This window comes from Saimiri boliviensis (assembly GCF_048565385.1).
Source record: "Saimiri boliviensis isolate mSaiBol1 chromosome 16 unlocalized genomic scaffold, mSaiBol1.pri SUPER_16_unloc_2, whole genome shotgun sequence".
Taxonomy (NCBI): domain Eukaryota; kingdom Metazoa; phylum Chordata; class Mammalia; order Primates; family Cebidae; genus Saimiri; species Saimiri boliviensis.
Genome location: NW_027412500.1, coordinates 284,818 through 305,371, shown reverse-complemented (window position 1 = coordinate 305,371; position 20,554 = coordinate 284,818). Strand labels below are relative to the sequence as shown.

Below are 20,554 nucleotides of genomic sequence, written 5' to 3'. Positions count from 1 at the left end.
TATCACTTAAAGTCTGGTGGCACATTCTTTAGTAGGTCCTTAAGGCAATATATTTAAATTATTTTACATTTTGATTTGATGTTAAAGTTTTTTTTTTAAACATCACCTCAGAATAGATGCTCAAAATAATGCCCTCAGAATAGCCTTTTTAAAATGTATTCAGATGTTTGATAAAAAATAATGGTGGCTTTATTATAGTAGTGCTCATTAGCACCACTATAATTAGGGGTCTACCAAGTTTCCAGCAAAAACACCTATTTCTGAGGAGTTTCACCATAAAAGATCACATTGGCTTTAATCAGTTGTGTAGTGCTCAAAAAAGCAGTTTTATCAGTTGCTGGTGCTTTTTTTGTACTACTGTATTATCAAAAAATTTTTCATTATATCTTCAAAATCCAGCTTCTATAAAGTAAATCAAATCACCTCATGACTTAGATTTTAGAACAAAGTAGAGACATCTGCAGTTATCAGTAAATTGCCACCTTTAATCCATCCTACAGTGCCCTGTGAAAGGGTCACAGAAAGACAGTTATGACTGTATGAAAATATGATTCTTGATACAGAATCTAAGTTATTTTCAATTTCCTTTGCTTTTATAAAGTCCATGATAACAATACTTAAATGCACTTTTTTTCCTGTGATACAATTAAAACCCAGTGTTATTTCTGTTGAACTTAAAATATAGTCCCTGGTCTGAATTAGACTTTAAATCATACTGTAAACATATATTTGGTATAATTTATTGATCATCATCCAGTTGCTCTAAAAGTGTTCTTCTGCACTTTTCCAATTCCCCTTCACTCAGTTCACTGCCAGAAGTATCCCAATTACCAGAATCCTTTCCAGTCTTTTTCTTAGGCGATTTGTGTTTTGATTCTGATCTTTGTCTAGTTCTGTCTTTTTCACTTTCCCAATCTTTTTCTTTTTTATCCTTCTCTCGCTCAGCATCGTATTCTGGAGAGTCAGATTTATGTCTCTTTTTCTTACTTTACTTCTTATGCTTTTTTGACTTTTTATAACTTCTCTCAGACTCTGCACTAGAAGAATGTTCTGAAGCAGAACGAGACTCTGATTGTTGTCTTTTTTTCTTTGAATGGCTATCATCATCATCTGAATCTGACCCCGATCGAGAGCGGGAACGTTCCCTATGATGTTTTTAGATTTCTTAGAATGTTTCTTGTTCTTTGAATGATGATGCTGACATTCATGCTCAAGCACATGCATAAAATCTTTAAATATTCGCTTTCTTTCAGATTCTAGAGTTATGTCCTCAAATGCTGGCTCTTTTACAAATCTCTCACGGATATCTTCCCAGACAGCATCCAATTCTATTGGAGGAGCAGCTTGTTTTAACATACTCTTAAATGCAGATTCTTTTCGTTTCATCTTCCGAGCCTCCTCTTTTTCTCTTTCACGTTCACGGGCTTCTGCCTTTTCGAGTAAACTATTGAAAGCCAATTTGATATTTCCAGCATCTAATGTAGTTGATCTTTTAGTTGAACTAATTATTGCCACAAAATCTTCAAAAGTGGTATTTACTTCAACTACAAATCCTTTATCCTTTAGAATGTCTTTTATTATCTTCTTCTCATCATGATAACGTGCTTTAAGATCCTCAACATAAAACTTGAAAAGATCAAGTGCAGTTGATCCTAATGAAAAAACAGGCTGACCAAGCATATTAGTGATTCTAATGTCAGAACTAATAGTTGGATACAATTCCATCCAAGATGACATAGAATGTAGTTGTCCATGTTCATGTAATTCATCTAAAAATATCTGGAAGGATTCCCGATTTTTTTGCTGTCATCTCCTTTCTCTCAGCAAACTCTTCTGTTTTTCTTCTTCTTCTTCCTTTTCTAAAGCCCGAATGTGTTCTTCAAAGCAAATTAATGCATCTTCTTTGTCCATGTTTTGTAACTCCTCATCTTCTGCAAAAGTTGGATTATCCATCAGATACTGCTGGGCTTCAGACCAAGTGGTAGAGTATGTTACATTAGCCATGTTGCCAAGTATGTTTTTTAAGGCTTCCCAGTTTCTCTTTCACAATTGCTTTGCTTGTTCCTTTTCCTTTTTTGAAAGAAAGAACAAAACATCTTCATAGATTTCAAGATGATCACGTTCTGATATTGCATTCCAAACTTCCATCTCTCCAAACATTTGCTCTGCTTTTTTTTATCTAGTTGTGGAAGTCATTTTCTCATGATTTTCAAGAAAACGCTGAAAGGTCTCTTTAGCCTCTTTGTACTTTGATCTTGCTTCTTCTTTTTCTTCTTTTTCTGTTTGGACTTTATAGGTATTAAAGGCTTGCTTTTTTTCACTTAACTTTGCCAAAGCACTGTACCGTGGATCATTAATAATCATTTTCATAGCTTGCTCCCATGAAGCATTCGATGGTACCCGCTTTTCTTTCAATAATTCTTTAAAGGCTTGCTTTGCCTCCTCCTTTGTATTCCAAGTATATGTTTTCTTTGCTGGTTGGCTCTCCTCCTCTTCTTTTTTGGGAGTAAAATCAGCTATAGTTTCTTGCTTCGATGTTTCTTCTCCAGTATTACTGGATACTTCCACACTTTGATCCTGAATAGCAGGGGTACTAGTAAGTTGTGCTTGTTCCTCAGTTGAAATAGTTACTGTATTCTCATTATCTACAACAGTAGCAACAATGGAAGTAACTTCTGGCTCAGGAAAAACTGGAACAGTTCCACTGACAGTATTAGAAGTAGAAGTGGAAGCATTAGCATTGGCCGCAGCAGCAGCAGCTGCTGCTGCAGCTGCAGCTGCAACAACAGCAGCTGCTGCTTCTGCAGCAGCCATGGTGCTCATTGTCGTTGGAATTTCTGTTGTAGGGACTGGGGCTGTTGACGTTGTCGTGCACTCTTCTTGTTTACTGCTTTCTTCAGTTTTGATCATTGCATGCAGGTTTGATTTTGTAATAAGACTTCCAGCAACAACGGTATTCTGGTATCCTTCGAGATCCTCAAGTTCTTTAGGTTTGGCCCAGCGAGATTCTTCTGTTTGAGAATTGTAATAGTAAGGCTTTTCAGAATCTGATTTGTATTCCTTCCAGGGGCATTTAGATAAGAGTTGCTCAGCAGGTGTTTTAAGATCATCTGGTTTCTCCCAGGTAGACTGTTTGGTTTCAGTGTTGTAGTAGTAAGTCCTTCCATCAGGTGATTTATGTTCGGTCCACATAGATTTTGCACCAGATGCTGTACCTGCTGCTACATCCATACTATTTACTCCTGGCGGTAAGGCAGGCTGCATGTAAGCTGGACACATATGAGACATCATCATTCCAGGCATTACTGACGACATCATTCCAGGCATCTTCTCCCTCAGAGATCTCTGTAAATTCTGGAGGTGAAGACTAGTTAATCCTGTTTTACCTGACAAACTAATCTGCAAGTCCTAAATTAAATACAGCCGAATATCCTTGATTGGCCCAATGGAAACAGAAGGCCCCAGAAAAGAGAGAAGCATCTGGCAGTAGCAAATTGTTTTATTTTATCTTTTTGTCACATTGGTGGCCCTCCCACAGAGGGCATCATCTGAGGCATCATTCCCTGAGGGACAGGAGGAATATTTGCTCTCTGATTCATAGGGTGCATTCCCATCGGGGCATAATGCATGCCAGGGTGCCCCATCATGAGGCCTCCACGCTCAGCTCCCGTCCCTGGCCTCATCATCGGGCTCAGACTGCTCCGCAGGCGACCACTGCTGCTACCGGGTCTTCTGTGTTTTAAAGGCTTTCTTACTTCTAACTCTTATATGCCATTATAGGGCTAGAATTGACTGTTTCTACATTCTCCAAAGAAAGGGTTTCTGAACTGCTGCAAATACACATCAGTTTAACTCTGTACATTGAATGCACACATTGACAACCATTCTGCTATATAGCTCCGTTTTTGTTTTAGAGCCAGATATTTCACATTGCAACTGGAACTCCCTTTCACTCTGGAATGTCCCAACGCAGCTTTAGGAAGAAACGTGTTTCTACCTCGCTGAATCTAAACACAGATGCAATTTCCTAAAGGGAACCAACACACATCACATCAGTTTGTAAGAAGCGGGTCTTCTGTGTTTTAAACGCATACTTACTGCTAACACTTATATGCCAGTATAGCGTTCGAAATGACTGATTCTACATTCTCCAATTAAAGTGTTTCTGAATTGCTGCAAACACAGGTCAGTTTAACTCTCTAAACTGAATACACTCATTGACAAACATTCTGCTAGATTGCTCCATTTTTGTTTTAGAGCTAGATATTTCACATTGCAGCCTGAACTCACTTTCACTCTGGAATGTCCAAACGCAGCTTTTGGAAGAATCGTGTTTCTAACTCGCTGAATCTAAGCATAGTTGCAACTTCCTAAAAGGAAACAACACACAGCAGATCAGTTTGTAAGAAGCCGGTCTTCTGTGCTTTAAAGGCATTCTTATTGCTAACTCCTATATGCCACTATAGGGCTGGAAATGACTGTTTCTACATTCTCCAAAGAAAGGGTTTCTGAACTGCTGCAAACACACGTCAGTTTAACTGTGTAAGTTGAAAGGACACATTGACAACCATTCTGCTAGAAAGCTCCGTTTTTGTTTTAGAGCCAGATATTTCACATTGCAGCCTGAACTCACTTTCACTCTGGAATGCCCAAACGCAGCTTTTAGAAGAAACGTGTTAGTAACTCGCTGAATCTAAACATAGACGCAACTTCCTAAAATGAAACAAGAGTCATCAGATCAGTTTGTAAGAACCGGGTCTTCTGTGTTTTAAAGGCATTCTTACTGCTAACTCTTATAGGCCACTATACGGCTGGAAATGACTGTTTCTACATTCTCCAAAGAATGGGTTTCGGAACTGCTGCGAACACATGTCAGTTTAACTCTTTAAGTTGAATATACACATTGACAACCATTCTGCTCGATATCGCCTTTTTTGTTTTAGGGCCAGATATTTCACATTACAGCCTGAAATCCCTTTCACTCTGGAAAGTCCAAACGCAGCTTTTGGAATAAACGTGTTTCTAACTCGCTGAAACTAAACATAGATGCAACTTCCTAAAAGGAACCAACACAAAGCAGATCAGTTTGTAAGAAGCAGGTCTTCTGTGTTTTAAAGGCATTCTTACTGCTAACTCTTATATGCCACTATAGGGCTGGAAATGACTGTTTTTACATTCTCCAAAGAAAGGGTTTCTGAACTGCTGCAAACACACTTCAGTTTAACTCTGTAAGTTGAATGCACACACTGACAACCATTCTGCTAGATAGCTCCGCTTTTGTTTTAGAGCCAGATATTTCACATTAGAGCCTGGACTCCCTTTCACTCTGGAATGTCCAAACGCAGCTTTTGGAAGAAACGTGTTTCTAACTCGCTGAACCTAAACATAGTTGCAACTTCCTAAAAGGAAAAAACACACAGCAGATCAGTTTGTAAGAAGCGGGTCTTCTGTGTTTTAAAGGTATTCTTACCTCTAACTCTTAAATGCCATTATAGGGCTGGAAATGACTGTTTCTACATTCTCCAACGAAAGGGTTTCTGAACTGCTGCAAACACACATCATTTTAACTCAGTAGGTTGAATGTACGCATTGAAAACCATTCTGCTATATAGCTCTGTTTTTGTTTTAGAGCCAGATATTTCACATTGCAACCTGAAATCCCCTTCACTCTGGAATGTCCAAACGCAGCTTTTGGAAGAAACTTGTTTCTACCTTGCTGAATCTAAACACAGATGCAAATTCCTTGACATAACCAGCACACATCACATCAGTTTGTAAGAAGCAGGTCTTCTGTGTTTTAAGCGCATTCTTACTGCTAACTCTTATATGCCACTAAAGCGTTGGAAATGACTGTTTCTACATCCTCCAATTAAAGGGTTTCTGAACTTCTGCGAATACACATCAGTTTCACTCTGTAAAGTAAATACATTCATTGACAAACATTCTGCTAGATGGCTCCATTTTTGTTTTAGAGCTAGATATTTCACATTGCAGCCTGAACTCCCTTTCACTCTGGAATGTCCAAACACGGCTTTTGGAAGAAAGGTGTTTCTAACTCGCTGAAACTAAACATAGATGCAACTTCCTAAAAGGAATCAACACAGAGCAGATCAGTTTGTAGGAAGCGGGTCTTCTGTGTTTTCAAGGCATTCATACTGCTAACTCTTATATGCCACTATAGGGTTCAAAATGACTGTTTCTATATTCTTTTAAAAAGGGTTTCTGAACTGTTGCAAAGACACGTCAGTTTCACTCTGTAAGTTGAATGCACACATTGACAACCATTCTGCTAGAGAGCTCCATTTTTGCTTTGGAGCCAGATATTTCACATTACAGCCTGAACTCCCTTTCACTCTGGAATGCCCAAATGCAGCTTTTGGAAGAAACTTGTTAGTAACTCGCTGAATCTAAACATAGATGCAACTTCCTAAAAGGAACCAACACACAGCAGATCAGTTTGTAAGAAGCAGGTCTTCTGTGATTTCAAGGCATTCTTACTACTAACTCTAATATGCCACCAAATGGCTGGAAAAGACTGTTTTTAAATCCTCTAAAGAAAGGGTTTCTGAACTGCTACAAAAACATATCATTTTAACTCGGTAGATTGAATGCACACACTGACAACCATTCTGCTAGATAGCTCCGCTTTTGTTTTAGAGCCAGATATTTCACATTACAGCCTGAACTCCCTTTCAGTCTGGAATGTCCAAACGCCGCTTTTGGAAGAAACGTGTTTCTACCTCGCTGAATCTAAACATAGTTGCAACTTCCTAAAACGAAACAACACACAGCAGATCAGTTTGTAAGAAGGGGGTCTTCTGTGTTATAAAGGCATTCTTACTGCTAACTCTTATATGCCACTATAGGGCTGGAAATGACTGTTTCTACATTCGCCAAAGAATGGGTTTCGGAACTGCTGCTAACACACGTCAGTTTAACTCTTTAAGTTGAATATACACATTGACAACCATTCTGCTAGATATCTGCTTTTTTGTTTTAGAGCCAGATATTTCACGTTACAGCCTGAACTCCCTTTCACTCTGGAAAGTCCAAACGCAGCTTTTGGAAGAAAAGTGTTTCTAACTCGCTGAAACTAAACATAGATGCAACTTCCTAAAAGGAACCAACACACAGCAGATCAGTTTGTAAGAAGCGGGTCTTCTGCGTTTTCAAGGCATTCTTACTGCTAACTCTTTTATGCCACTATAGGACTGGAAATGACTGTTTCTACATTCTCTAAAGAAAGGGTTTCTGAACTGCTTCAAACACACATCATTTTAACTCTGTAAATTGAATGCACACACTGACAACCATTCTGCTAGATAGCTCCGCCTTTGTTTTAGAGCCAGATATTTCACATTACAGCCTGAACTCCCTTTCACTCTGGGAGGTCCAAACGCAGCTTTTGGAAGAAAGGTGTTTCTAACTCGCTGAATCTAAACATAGTTGCAACTTCCTAAAAGGAAACAACACACAACATATCAGTTTGTAAGAAGCGGGTCTTCTGCCTTTTAAAGGCTTTCTTACTACTAATTCTTATATGCCATTATAGGGCTGGAAATGACTGTTTCTACATTCTCCAAAGAAAGGGTTTCTGAACTGCTGCAAACACACATCATTTTAACTCTGTAGGTTGAATACACACATTGACAACCATTCTGCTATATAGCTCCATTTTTGTTTTAGAGCTAGATATTTCACATTGCAGCCTGAAACTTTCACTCTGGAATGTCCAAACGCAGCTTTTTGAAGAAACGCGTTTCTAACTCGCTGAATCTAAACATACTTGCAACTTCCTAAAAGGAAGCAACACACAGCAGATCAGTTTCTAAGAAGCGGGTCTTTTCTGTTTTGAAGGCATTCTGACTGCGAACCCTTATATGCCACTATAAGGCTATAATTGACTGCTTCTACATTCTCCAAATAACGGGTTTCTGAACTGCTGCAAACAGACATCAGTTCAAATTTGTAGGTTTAATGCACACATCGACAAACATTCTGCTAGATAGCTCCGTTTTGGATTTAGATCCAGATATTTCTCATTACAGCCGGTATTCCCATCCACTCAGGAATGTCCAAACGCAGCTTGTAGAAGAAACGAGTTTCTAAATCGCTGAATCTAAGCATAGATGCAACTTTCTAAAAGGACCCAACACACAGCAGATCAGTTTGTCAGAAGCTGGTCTGCCGTGCTTTAAACACATTCTTAGTGCTGACTCTTATATGCCACTATAGGGCTGGAAATGACTGTTTCTACATTCTCCAAGGAAAGGGTTTCTGAACTGCTGGAAACAAACATCAGTTTAAATCTGTAAGTTTAATGCACACATCGGCAACCATTCTGCTAGATAGCTCCTTTTTTTTTTAGCACCAGATATTTCTCATTACAGCCTATACTCCCATCCACTCTGCAATGTCAAAACGCAGCTTTTAGAAGAAATGTGTTTATAGCCCCCTGAATCTAAACATAGTTGCAACTTCCTAAAAGGAACCAACACTCAGTAGATCGGTTTGTAAGAAGCGAGTCTTCTGTGTTTTAAAGGCATTCTTACCGTTAACTCTAATATGCCACTAAAGGACTGTAAATGACAGCTTCTACATTCTACAAAGAAAGGGTTTCTGAACTTCTGAAATACAAATCAGTTTAACTCTGTAAGTTGAATGCACACATTGACAAGCATTCTGCTGGATAGCTCCGTTTTTATTTTAGAGTCAGATATTTCTCTTTACATCCTGTACTCCCATCCACTCTAGAATATCCAAACCTAGCTTTTAGAAGAAATGTTTTTCTATCTGGCAGAATCTAAACATAGTTGCAACTTCCTAAAAGGAACCAACACACAGCGGATCAGTTTGTAAGTAGGGGTCTTCTGTGTTTTAAACGCATTCTTACTGCAAACTCTTATATGCCACTCTAGGGCTGGAAATGACTGTTTCTACATTCTCCAAAGAATGGGTTTTTGAACTGCTTAAATACAAATCAGTTTAACTCTGTAATTTGAATGCACACATTGACAACCATTCTGCTGGATAACTTTGTTTTTGTTTTAGAGCCAGAGACTTCTCATTACAGCCTGTACTCCCATCCAGTCTCAAATGTCGAAATGCAGCTTTTAGAAGAAACGTGTTTCTAACTCACCGAATCTAAATACAGATGCAACCACCTAAAAGAACCAACGCATAGCAGATCAGTTTGTAAGAACCCTGTCTTCTGTGTTTTAAACGCATTCTTACTGCTAACTCTGATAAGCCATTATAGGGCTGGAAATGACTGTTTCTACATTCTCCAAAGAAATGGTTTCTGAACTGCTGCAAACACCCATCAGTTTAACTCTGTAAGTTGAATGCACACATTGACCACCATTCTGCTAGATAGCTCCGTTTTGGTTTTAGAGCCAGGTATTTCTCATAACAGCCTGTATTCCCATCCACTCTGGAATGTCCAAACGCAGCCGTTGGAAGAAACATGTTTCTAACTCGCAGAATCTAAACATAGATGCAACTTCCTAAAAGGAACCAATGCAAAGCAAATCGGTTTTTAAGAAGCAGGTCTTCTGTGTTTTAAACGCATTCTTACTGCTAACTCTTATATACACACTATAGGGCTATCATTGACTCTTTCTACATTCTGCAAATAACGGATTTCTGAACTGCTGCAAACACACATCAGTTCAAATTTGTAGGTTTAATGCACACATCGACAACCATTCTGCTAGATAGCTCCGTTTTGCTTTTAGAGCCAGATATTTCTCATTACAGCCAGTATTCCCATCCACTCAGGAATGTTGAAACGCAGCTTGTAGAGGAAACGTGTTTTGGAGAATGCTGGGAAGATGGCCACCTAAGAACAGCTAAGGATTTCATCTCCCAGTAAAAGTGCAGAGGGTGAGTGGACGCCGCATTTCCAGACGAACTCTTATTGCCCACAGACCAGGAGATACCCAGGCAGAGGGGTCGCCAGCCTCGCAGTCCCAGCCGGTGTGGCTGTTTTGGCCCCCATGGGGCTGATTCCGCCCGCGCGGCTGCTGTGACCACTCCCTGTTGCTGTGGTTCTCTGTACAAAAGCCACTGGTCTGGGAGCCCTCTTAGCTGGCGAGCAGAGCCCCGAGACGGCAGAGTTGCCCATTCATCTGAAATAGCGAGCCAGGCCAGGAGATTCCTAGGCAAAAAATCCGCCAGGAGACAGCGCCGCAGTTCGAGCCGACTCCGTGAGTCACAGCACCGGAGATCCCGGCGCCTTTTCAACAAGCGACCAGAACGCAGGGTCGTTCAACTTAAAAGAAAAGACTCTGAGTCAGGGAGCCAGGTGATCAGGCTCGGTTAGTCCCACCCCTCCACCCCCAACAACAACGAAAACAAAAACAGTAATTGGAAACCCTCTGGGTTGAGCCCTTCAAACCAAGCACAGCTGAACCAGGAGGGTCCGGCTCGGTGTGTGAGGGGCTTCCGCCATTACTGAGACGCTCCACCGCTACGGAGGCAGGCTGCCTTTGCTGAGGCAACCCACCATTGCCGAGGCAACCTGTCACAACAGAGAGAGTCCGCCATAACAGAGGCGGGGCCACCATTGCTCAGTTCTAACTACTCCCATATAAAAAGGACCACAGGGAAGAGCTCAGGGCAGCTGGGTGGAGTCCACAGCAGCTCAGCAAAGCCCCTGCGGGCAGGCAGTGACTAGGCCTGCTGCTAGCTGGTCGGGTCCGACCTGAAAGAAAAATCAAAAAAGGCAGTAGTGGAAGGGAAACTCATAAAGCACCAACTCCCTGGGACAGAGACAGACAACAGGTGGATAAACCCACAAAAATGGGAGGAAACCCACGCAAAAAGGATGAAAACTCCCGAAACTGGAACACCTTTCCTCCTAAAAGGGATCACAACTCCTCACCAGCAAGTGAACAAGACTGGATGGACAAGGAGGGTGATGAAATGACAGAATCAGACTTCAGAAGGTGGGTAGTAAGAAACTACGGTGAGCTAAGAGAACATGTTCTAACCGAACGCAAAGAAAATAGGAACCTTGGAAAAAGATTGGATGAACTGTTGACGAGATTGGACAGCATAGAGAGGAGTATAAGTGAATTGGTGGAGCTGAAAAACGCAACACGAGAACTTCGTGAAGCATGCACAAACTTCAACAGCCGAATTGACCAAGCAGAAGAAAGGATATCAGAGGTCGAAGACCAACTCAATGAAATAAAAAGAGAAGGCAAGAACAGAGAAAAAAGCACAAAAAGGAATGAACAAAATCTTCAAGAAATGTGGGACTATGTGAAAAGACCTAATCTACGTCTGATAGGTGTACCTGAATGTGATGAAGAGAATGAATCCAAGCTGGAAAATACTCTTCAGGATATTATCCAGGAAAACTTCCCCAACCTAGCAAGGCAGACCAATATTCAAATCCAGGAAATACAGAGAACACCACAAAGATATTCCTCAAGAAGAGCAAGCCCAAGGCACATAATCGTCAGATTCACCAGGGTTGAAATGAAAGAGAAAATGCTAAGGGCAGCCAGAGAGAAAGGTCAGGTTACCCACAAAGGGAAGCCCATTAGACTCACAGCAGATCTCTCAGCAGAAACCCTACAATCCAGAACAGATTGGGGGCCAATATTCAACATCCTTAAAGAAAAGAACTTTCAACCCAGAATCTCCTATCTAGCCAAACTAAGCTTCATAAGTGAAGGAAAAATAAAATCCTTTGTGAACAAGCAAGCACTCAGAGATTTCATCACCATCAAACCTGCTCTACAAGAACTCCTGAAAGAGGCTCTACACACATAAAGGAACAACGAGTACCAGCCACTCCAAAAACACACCAAATGGTAAAAGAGCATCAACACAATCAAGAAGCTGCATCAACTAATCAACAAAACAGCCAGGTAGCATCAAAATGACAGTATCAAATTCACACATAACAATACTATCCCTAAATATCAATGGACTAAATGCCCCAATCAAAAGACACAGACTGGCAAATTGGATAAAAAGCCAAAATCCAACAGTGTGCTGTATCCAGGAAACCCATCTTACATGCAAGGATACACAAAGGCTCAAAATAAAGGGATGGAGGAAGATCTACCAAGCAAATGGAGAGAGTAGCAATTCTCATCTCTGATAAAATAGACTTTAAAGCAACAAAGATCAAAGGAGACAAAGAAGGACATTACATAATGGTAAAAGGATCACTGCAACAAGAAGAGCTAACGATCCTAAATATATACACACCCAATACAGGAGCACCCAGAAACATAAGGCAAGTTCTTAATGACTTACAAAGAGACTTAGACTCCCACACAATAATAGTGGGAGACTTTAACACCCCATTGTCAATATTAGATCAACCTGACAGAAAATCAACAAGGATATCCAGGACCTGAATACAGACCTGGAACAAGCAAACCTAATAGACCTTTACAGAACACTCCACCCCAAATCCACAGATTATACATTCTTCTCAGCACCACATCACACCTACTCTAAAATTGACCACATAATTGGCAATAAATCACTCCTCAGCAAATGCAAAAGAACAGAAATCATAACAAACAGTCTCTCAGACCACAGTGCAATCAAAATAGAACTCAGAATGCAGAAACTAACTCAGAACTGCACAGCTTCATGGAAACTGAACAACTTGCTCTTGAATGTTGACTGGATAAACAATGAAATGAAGGCAGAAATAAAGATGTTCTTCGAAACCAATGAGAACGAAGACACAACATACCAGAATGTCTGGGACACATTTAAAGCAGTCTCTAGAGGAAAATATATAGCAAGAGTGCCCACAAGAGAAGAAAGGAGAGATCTAAAATTGACACCCTATCAAAAAAATGGGAAGAGCTAGAGGAGCAAGATCCAAAAACCTCAAAACCTAGCAGAAGACAGAAAATAACTAAGATCAGAGCAGAACTGAAAGAAACAGAGACACAAAAAACTCTTCAAAAAATCAATAAATCCAGGAGCTGGTTTTTTGAAAAGATCAACGAAATAGACAGACTACTATCCAGATTAATAAAAAAGAAAAGGGAGAATAACCAAATTGACGCAATAAAAAACGATAAAGGGGATATCACCACAGATTCCACAGAAATTCAAACCATCATCAGAGATTATTACAAACAACTCTATGCACATAAACTAGTAAACCTGGAAGAAATGGATAAATTCCTGGACACCGGCATCCTCCCAAGCCTAAACCTGGAAGAAGCCAAAACCCTGAATAGACCAATAACTTGGTCTGAAGTCGAGGCAGCAATAAAGAGCCTACCACCCAAAGAAAGCCCAGGTCCAGATGGGTTCACAGCTGAATTCTACCAGACATACAAAGAGGAGCTGATACCATTCCTTCTGAAACTATTCCAGACAATCCAAAAAGAGGGAATCCTTCCCAAATCATTTTACGAGACCAACATCATCCTGATACCAAAACCCGGCAGAGACTCAACAAGAAAAGAAAATTTCAGGCCAATATCCATGATGAACATAGATGCAAAAATCTTCAATAAAATACTGGCAAATCGATTGTAACAGCATATCAAAAAGCTCATCCACCATGATCAAGTAGGATTCATCCCGGGGATGCAAGGCTGGTTCAACATACGCAAGTCCATAAACGTAATTCACCACATAAACAGAACCAAAGACAAAAACCACATGATTATCTCAACTGATGCAGAGAAGGCTTTCGACAAAATTCAACAACGCTTTATGCTAAAAACCCTCAATAAACTAGGTATTGACGGAACGTATCTCAAAACAATAAAAGCTATTTACGACAAACCAACAGCCAATATCATACTGAATGGGCAAACACTGGAAGCATTCCCTTTGAAATCTGGCACTAGACAAGGATGCCCTCTCTCACCACTCCTATTCAATACAGTACTGGAAGTTCTAGCCAGAGCAATCAGGCAAGAAAAAGAAATAAAGGGTATCCAAATTGGAAAGGAGGAAATCAAATTGTCTCTATTTGCAGATGACATGATTGTATATCTGGAAGACCCCATCATCTCAGCCCAAAATCTCCTGAAACTGATAAACAACTTCAGCAAAGTCTCAGGATACAAAATCAACGTGCAAAAATCACAAGCATTCCTATACACCAGTAATAGACTTCAAGAGAGCCAAATCAAGAACGAACTGCCATTCACAATTGCTACAAAGAGAATAAAGTACCTAGGAATACAACTAGCAAGGATCGTAAAGGACCTCTTCAAGGAGAACTACAAGCCATTGCAAAATGAAATAAGAGAGGATACAAACAGATGGAGAAACATTCCAGGTTCATGGTTAGGAAGAATCAACATCATGAAAATGGCCATACTGCCCAAAGAAATTTACAGATTCAACGCTATTCCCATCAAGCTACCAATGACCTTCCTCACAGAACTGGAAAAAAACACCTTAAACTTCATATGGAACCAAAAGAGAGCCCGCATAGCCAAGTCAATTCTAAGCAAAAAGAACAAAGCAGGAGGCATCACACTACCGGACTTCAAACTATACTACAAGGCTACAGTAATCAAAACAGCATGGTACTGGTACCAAAACAGAGATATAGACCAATGGAACAGAACAGAGGCCTCAGAGGAAATACAACATACCCACAACCATCTGATCTTCGACAAACCTGACAAAAACAAGCAATGGGGAAAGGACTCCCTATTTAATAAACGGTGTTGGGAAAACTGGCTAGCCATGTACAGAAAGCAGAAACAGGATCCCTTCCTGACACCTTACACCAAAATTAACTCCAGATGGATTAAAGACTTAAACATCAGACCAAATACCATAAAAACCTTACAAGAAAATCTAGGCAAAACCATTCAGGACATAGGTGTAGGCAAGGACTTCATGACCAAAACGCCAAAAGCAATGGCAACAAAAGCCAAAATAGACAAATGGGACCTAATCAAACTCCACAGCTTCTGCACGGCAAAAGAAACAGTCAGTAGAGTGAATCGGCAACCAACAGAATGGGAAAAAATTTTTGCAGCCTACCCATCTGACAAGGGGCTGATATCCAGAATTTACAAAGAACTAAAGCAGATCTACAAGAAAAAAACAAACAAGCCCATTCAAAAATGGGCGAAGGATATGAACAGAAACTTTACAAAAGAAGACATACAGGAGGCCAACAAACATATGAAAAAATGCTCATCATCACTGGTCATCAGAGAAATGCAAATCAAAACCACGTTGAGATACCATCTCACACCAGTAAGAATGGCGATCATTAAAAAATCAGGAAACAACAGATGCTGGATAGGATGTGGAGAAATAGGAACACTTTTACACTGTTGGTGGGAATGTAAATTAATTCAACCATTGTGGAAGACAGCGTGGCGATTCCTCAAGGACCTAAAAATAGAAATCCCATTTGACCCAGCAATCCCATTACTGGGTATATATCCAAAGGATTATAAATCATTCTACTACAAGGACACGTGCACACGAATGTTCATTGCAGCACTGTTTAGAATAGCAAAGACCTGGAACCAACACAAATGCCCAACGATGATAGACTGAATAGGGAAAATGTGGCACATATACACCATGGAATATTACGCAGCCATCAAAAACGATGAGTTCACGTCCTTTGTAGGGACATGGATGAACCTGGATACCATCATTCTCAGCAAACTGACACAAGAGCAGAAAATCAAACACCGTATATTCTCACTCATAGGCGGGTGTTGAAAAATGAGAACACATGGACACAGGGAGGGGAGCACTACACACTGGGGTCCGTTGGGGGGAAATGGGGGAAGGGAAGGGGGGGTGGGGAGGTGGGAAGAGATAGCATGGGGAGAAATGACAGATACAGGTGAGGGGACGGAAGGCAGCAAACCACACTGCCATGTGTGTACCTATGCAACAATCTTGCATGTTCATCACATGTACCCCAAAACCTAAAATGCAATAAAAGAAAAAAAAACGGAGCTATCTAGCAGATTGGTTGTCAAAGAGTACATTCAACTTACAGAGTTAAACTGATGTGAGTATTAAGTAATTCAGAAACCCTTTCTTTCGAGAGTCTAAAAATAGATGTTTCCAGCCGCATACTGCCATATGAGAATTAGCAGTAAGACTGCGTTTTAAACACAAAGGAAACGTTTCTCTCAAATTGCTCTGCTGTGACTTCGTTCACCTCAGCAAGCTGCATCTATGTTTACATTCAGTGAGTTAGTCACACATTTTTTCTAAAAAGTGCGTTGGGATATTCCAGAGTGAATGGGACTATATGCTGTAAAGAGAAATATCTGGCTTTAAAGCAAAAACGGAGCGGTCTATCAGATTGGTTGTCAAAGAGTATATTCAACTTACACAGTTACACTGATGTGAGTATGAAGTAATTCAGAAACGCTTTCTTCGGAGAGTCTAGAAATAGATGTTTCCAGCCGCATACTGCCATATGAGAATTAGCAGTAAGATGCATATATGTTTAGATTCAGTGAGTTATTCACACGTTGTTTCTAAAAAGCTGTGTTTGGATATTACAGAGTTAATGGGACTTTAGGCCACAATGAGAAATATCGGGCTCTAAAACTAAAATGGAGCTATCTATCAGATTGAATGTCAAACTGTACATTCAACTTACACAGTTAAATTGATGTGTGTATGAAGTGTTTCAGAATCCCTTTCTTTGGAGAGTCTAGAAATACATGTTTCCAGCTGTATACTGCCTTATGAGAATTAGCAGTAAGATGCATTTATGTTTAGATTCAGTGAGTTAGTCACACGTTTCTTCTAAAAGCTGCGTTTGGATATTCCAGAATGAATGGGACTATAGGCTGTAGTGAGAAATATCTGGCTCTAAAACTAAAACGGAGCTATCTAGCAGATTGGTTGTCAAAGTGAACATTGAACTTACAGAAGTAAACTGATGTGTGTATGAAGCGTTTCAGAAAACCTTTCCTTGGAGAGTCTCGAAATAGATGTTTCCAGCCATATAGTGCCATATGAGAATTAGCGGTAAGACTGTGTTTTAAACACAGAGGAAACGTTTCTCTCAAATTGCTCTGCTTTGAGTTTGTTCATTTTAGGAAGCTGCATCTATGTTGAGATTCAGTGAGTTCGTCAAACGTTTCTTCTAAAGGCTGCGTTTGGATATTCCAGAGTGAATGGGACTAAAAGCTGTAATGAGAAATATCTGGCTCAAAAAAAAAAAAATGAACGGAGCTATCTAGCAGATTCGTTTTCAAAGTGTATATTCAACTGACACAGTTAAACTCATGTGTGTATGAAGCGTTTCAGAATCCCTTTCTTTGGAAAGTCTAGAAGTAGGTGTTTCCAGCCGCATACTGCCATATGAGAATTAGCAGTAAGTCTGCTTTTTAAACGCAGAGGAATAGTTTCCCTCAAATTTCTGCTGTGAGTTCATTCACCTTAGGAAACTGCATCTACGTTTAGATTCAGTGAGTTAGTCACACTTTTATTCTAAAAGCTGCGTTTGGATATTCCAGAGTGAATGGGACTATAGGCTGTAATGAGAAATATCTGGCTCTAAAACAAAAACGGAGCTATCTAACAGATTGGTTGTCAAAGTGTACATTCAACATACAGAGTTTAACTGATGTGTGTAAGAAGTGTTTCAGAACCCCTTTATTTGGAGAGTCTACAAATAGATGATTCCAGCCGTATACTGCCATATGAGAATTAGCAGTAAGACTGCGTTTCAAACACAGAGAAAACGTTTCTCTCAAATTGCTCTGCCATGAATTCGGTCACCTCAGGAAGCAGCATCTATGTTTTGATTCAGTGAGTGAGTTACACGTTTCTTCTAAAACCTGCGTTTGGATATTCCAGAAGGAATGAGACTATAGGCTGTAATGAGAAATACCTGGCTCTAAAAAAAAAAAAAAAACGGAGCTATCTAGAAGATTTGTTGTCAAAGTGTACATTAAACTTACAAAGGTAAACTCATGTGTGTATGAAGCGCTTCAGAAACCTTTTCTTTGGAGAGTGTAGAAATAGATACTTCAAGCCATAAATTACCATATGAGAATTAACAGTAAGACTGCATTTTAAACACAGAGGAAACGTTTCTCTCAAATTGCTCTGCTTTGAGTTCGTTCACCTTAGGAAGCTGCATCTATGTTTAGATTCAGTGAGTTAGTCACACGTTTCTTCTAAAAGCTGCGTTTGGATATTACAGAGGGAATGGGACTATAGGCTGTAATGAGAAATATCTGGCTCTAAAACTAAAACGGAGCTATCTAGGAGATTGATTGTCAAAGTTACATAAAATTTACAGAGCTGAACTGATGTGTGTATGAAGCGCTTCAGAAACCATTTTTTTGGAGAGTCTAGAAATAGATGTTTCCAGCCATATACTTCCATATGAGAATTGGCAGTAAGTCTGCGTTTTAAACACAGACAAAACTTTTCTCTCAAATTGCTCTGCTGTCAGTTCCTTCACCTTAGGAAGCTGCATCTATGTTTAGATTCAGTGTGTTATTCTCACGATTCTTCAAAAAGTTGTGTTTGTGTATTCCATATGAATGGGACTATAGGATTTAATGAGAAATATATGGCTCTAAAACTAAAACGGAGCTATCTAGCAGATTGGTTGTCAAAGAGTACATTCAACTTACAGAGTTAAACTGATGTGTATGAAGCGTTTCAGAAACCCTTTCTTTGGAGATTCTAGAAATAGATGTTTCCAGCCGTATACTGCCATATGAGAATTAGCAGTAAGACTGTGTTTTTAACAGAGAGGAAATGTTTGTTTCAAATTGATCAGCTGTGAATTAGTTAACCTTAGGAAGCTGCATCTATGTTTAGATTCAGTGAGTTAGTCACACGTTTCTTCTAAAACCTGCATTTGGATATTCCAGAGTGAATGGGACTGTAGGCCTCAATGAGAAATATCTGTCTCTAAAAAAAAACGGAGCTATCTAGCAGATTGTTGTCAAAGTGTACATTCAACTTACAGAGTTAAACTGATGTGTGTATGAAGCATTTCAGAAACCCTTTCTTTGGAGAGTCTAGAAATAGATGTTTCCACCCGTATACTGCCATATGAGAATTAGCAGTAAGACTACGTTTTAAACACAGAGGGAACGTTTCTCTCAAATTGCTCTGCTGTGAGTTCATTCACCTTAGGAATCTGCATCTATGTTTAGATTCTGTGAGTTAGTCACACGTTTCTTCTAAAAGCTGCGTTTGGATATTCCAGAGTGGATGGGACTATAGGCTGTATTGAGAAATATCTGGCTCTAAAATAAGAATGAAGCTATCTATCAGAATGGTTGTCAAAGTGAACATTGAACTTACAGAAGTAAACTGATGTGTGTATGAAGCGTTTCAGGAACCCTTTCTTTGGAGAGTCTAGAAATAGATGTTTCCTGCCGCATACTGCCATGTGAGAATTAGCAGTAAGACTGCGTTTTAAACACAGAGGAAACGTTTCTCTCAAATTGCTCTGCTGTGGGTTCGTTCACCTTAGGAAACTGCCTCTGCATTTAGATTCAGTGAGTTAGCCACACGTTTCTTCTAAAATATGTTTTTGGATATTCCCGAGGGAATGGGACTATAACCTGTAAGGAGAAATATCTGGTATTCAAAAAAAAAACGGAGCTATCTAGCAGATTGGTTGTCAAAGAGTACATTCAACTTACAGAGTTAAACTGATGTGAGTATTAAGTAATTCAGAAACCCTTTCTTTGGAGAGTCTAAAAATAGATGTTTCCAGCCGCATACTGCCATATGAGAGTAAGACTGCGTTTTAAACACAGAGGAAACGTTTTTCTCAAATTGCTCTGCTGTGAGTTCTTTCACCTTAGGAAACTGCATCTATGCTTAGATTCAGTGAGTTAGTCTCACTTTTCTTCTAAAAGCTGCGTTTGGGTATTCCAGAGTGAATGGGACTATAGGCTGTAAAGAGAAATATCTGGCTCTAAAACAAAAACGGAACTATCTAACAGATTGGTTGTCAAAGTGTACATTCAACTTACAGAGTTAAACTGATGTGTGGATGAAGGGTTTCATTAACCCTTTCTTTGGAGACTCCAGAAGTAGATGTTTTCAGCCATATGCCGCCATATGAGAATTGGCAGTAAGATTGTGTTTAAACAGAGAAGAAACGTTTCTCTCAAATTCCTCTGCTGTGAGTTCGTTCACGTTAGGAAGCTGCATCTATGTTTAGATTCAGTGAGTTAGTCACACGTTTCTTCTAAAAGCTGCGTTTGGATATTCCAGAGGGAATGGGAGTATAGGCTGTAATGAGAAATATGTGGCTCTAAAACCAAAACGGAGCTATCTAGCAGATTGGTTGTCAAAGAGTACATTCAACTTACAGAGTTAAACTGATGTGAATATGAAAGTAATTCAGAAACCCTTTCTTTGGAAAGTCTAGAAATAGATGTTTCCAGCCGTATACTGCCGTATGACAATTAGAAGTACAACTGCGTTTTAAACACAGAGGAAACGTTTCTCTCGAATTGCTCTGCTGTGAATTCGATCAACTTAGGAAGCTTCATCTATGTTTAGATTCAGTGAGTTAGTCACAAGTTTCTTCTAAAAGCTGCTTTGAATATTCCAGAGTGAA

General features: G+C 39.8%; 1 protein-coding gene across 1 annotated transcript; it reads right to left on the bottom strand.

Moving 5' to 3' along the window:
• Positions 1-647: 647 nt before the first annotated feature.
• On the bottom strand, positions 648-3,710 carry LOC141583172 (pre-mRNA-processing factor 40 homolog A-like). Its single transcript, XM_074392508.1, is given in 3 exon segments — positions 648-1,158; positions 1,161-3,334; positions 3,520-3,710. Coding segments are annotated over 3 exon segments (2,760 nt in total). The 5' UTR covers positions 3,687-3,710; the 3' UTR covers positions 648-739.
• Between the last annotated feature and the right edge of the window lie 16,844 nt (positions 3,711-20,554).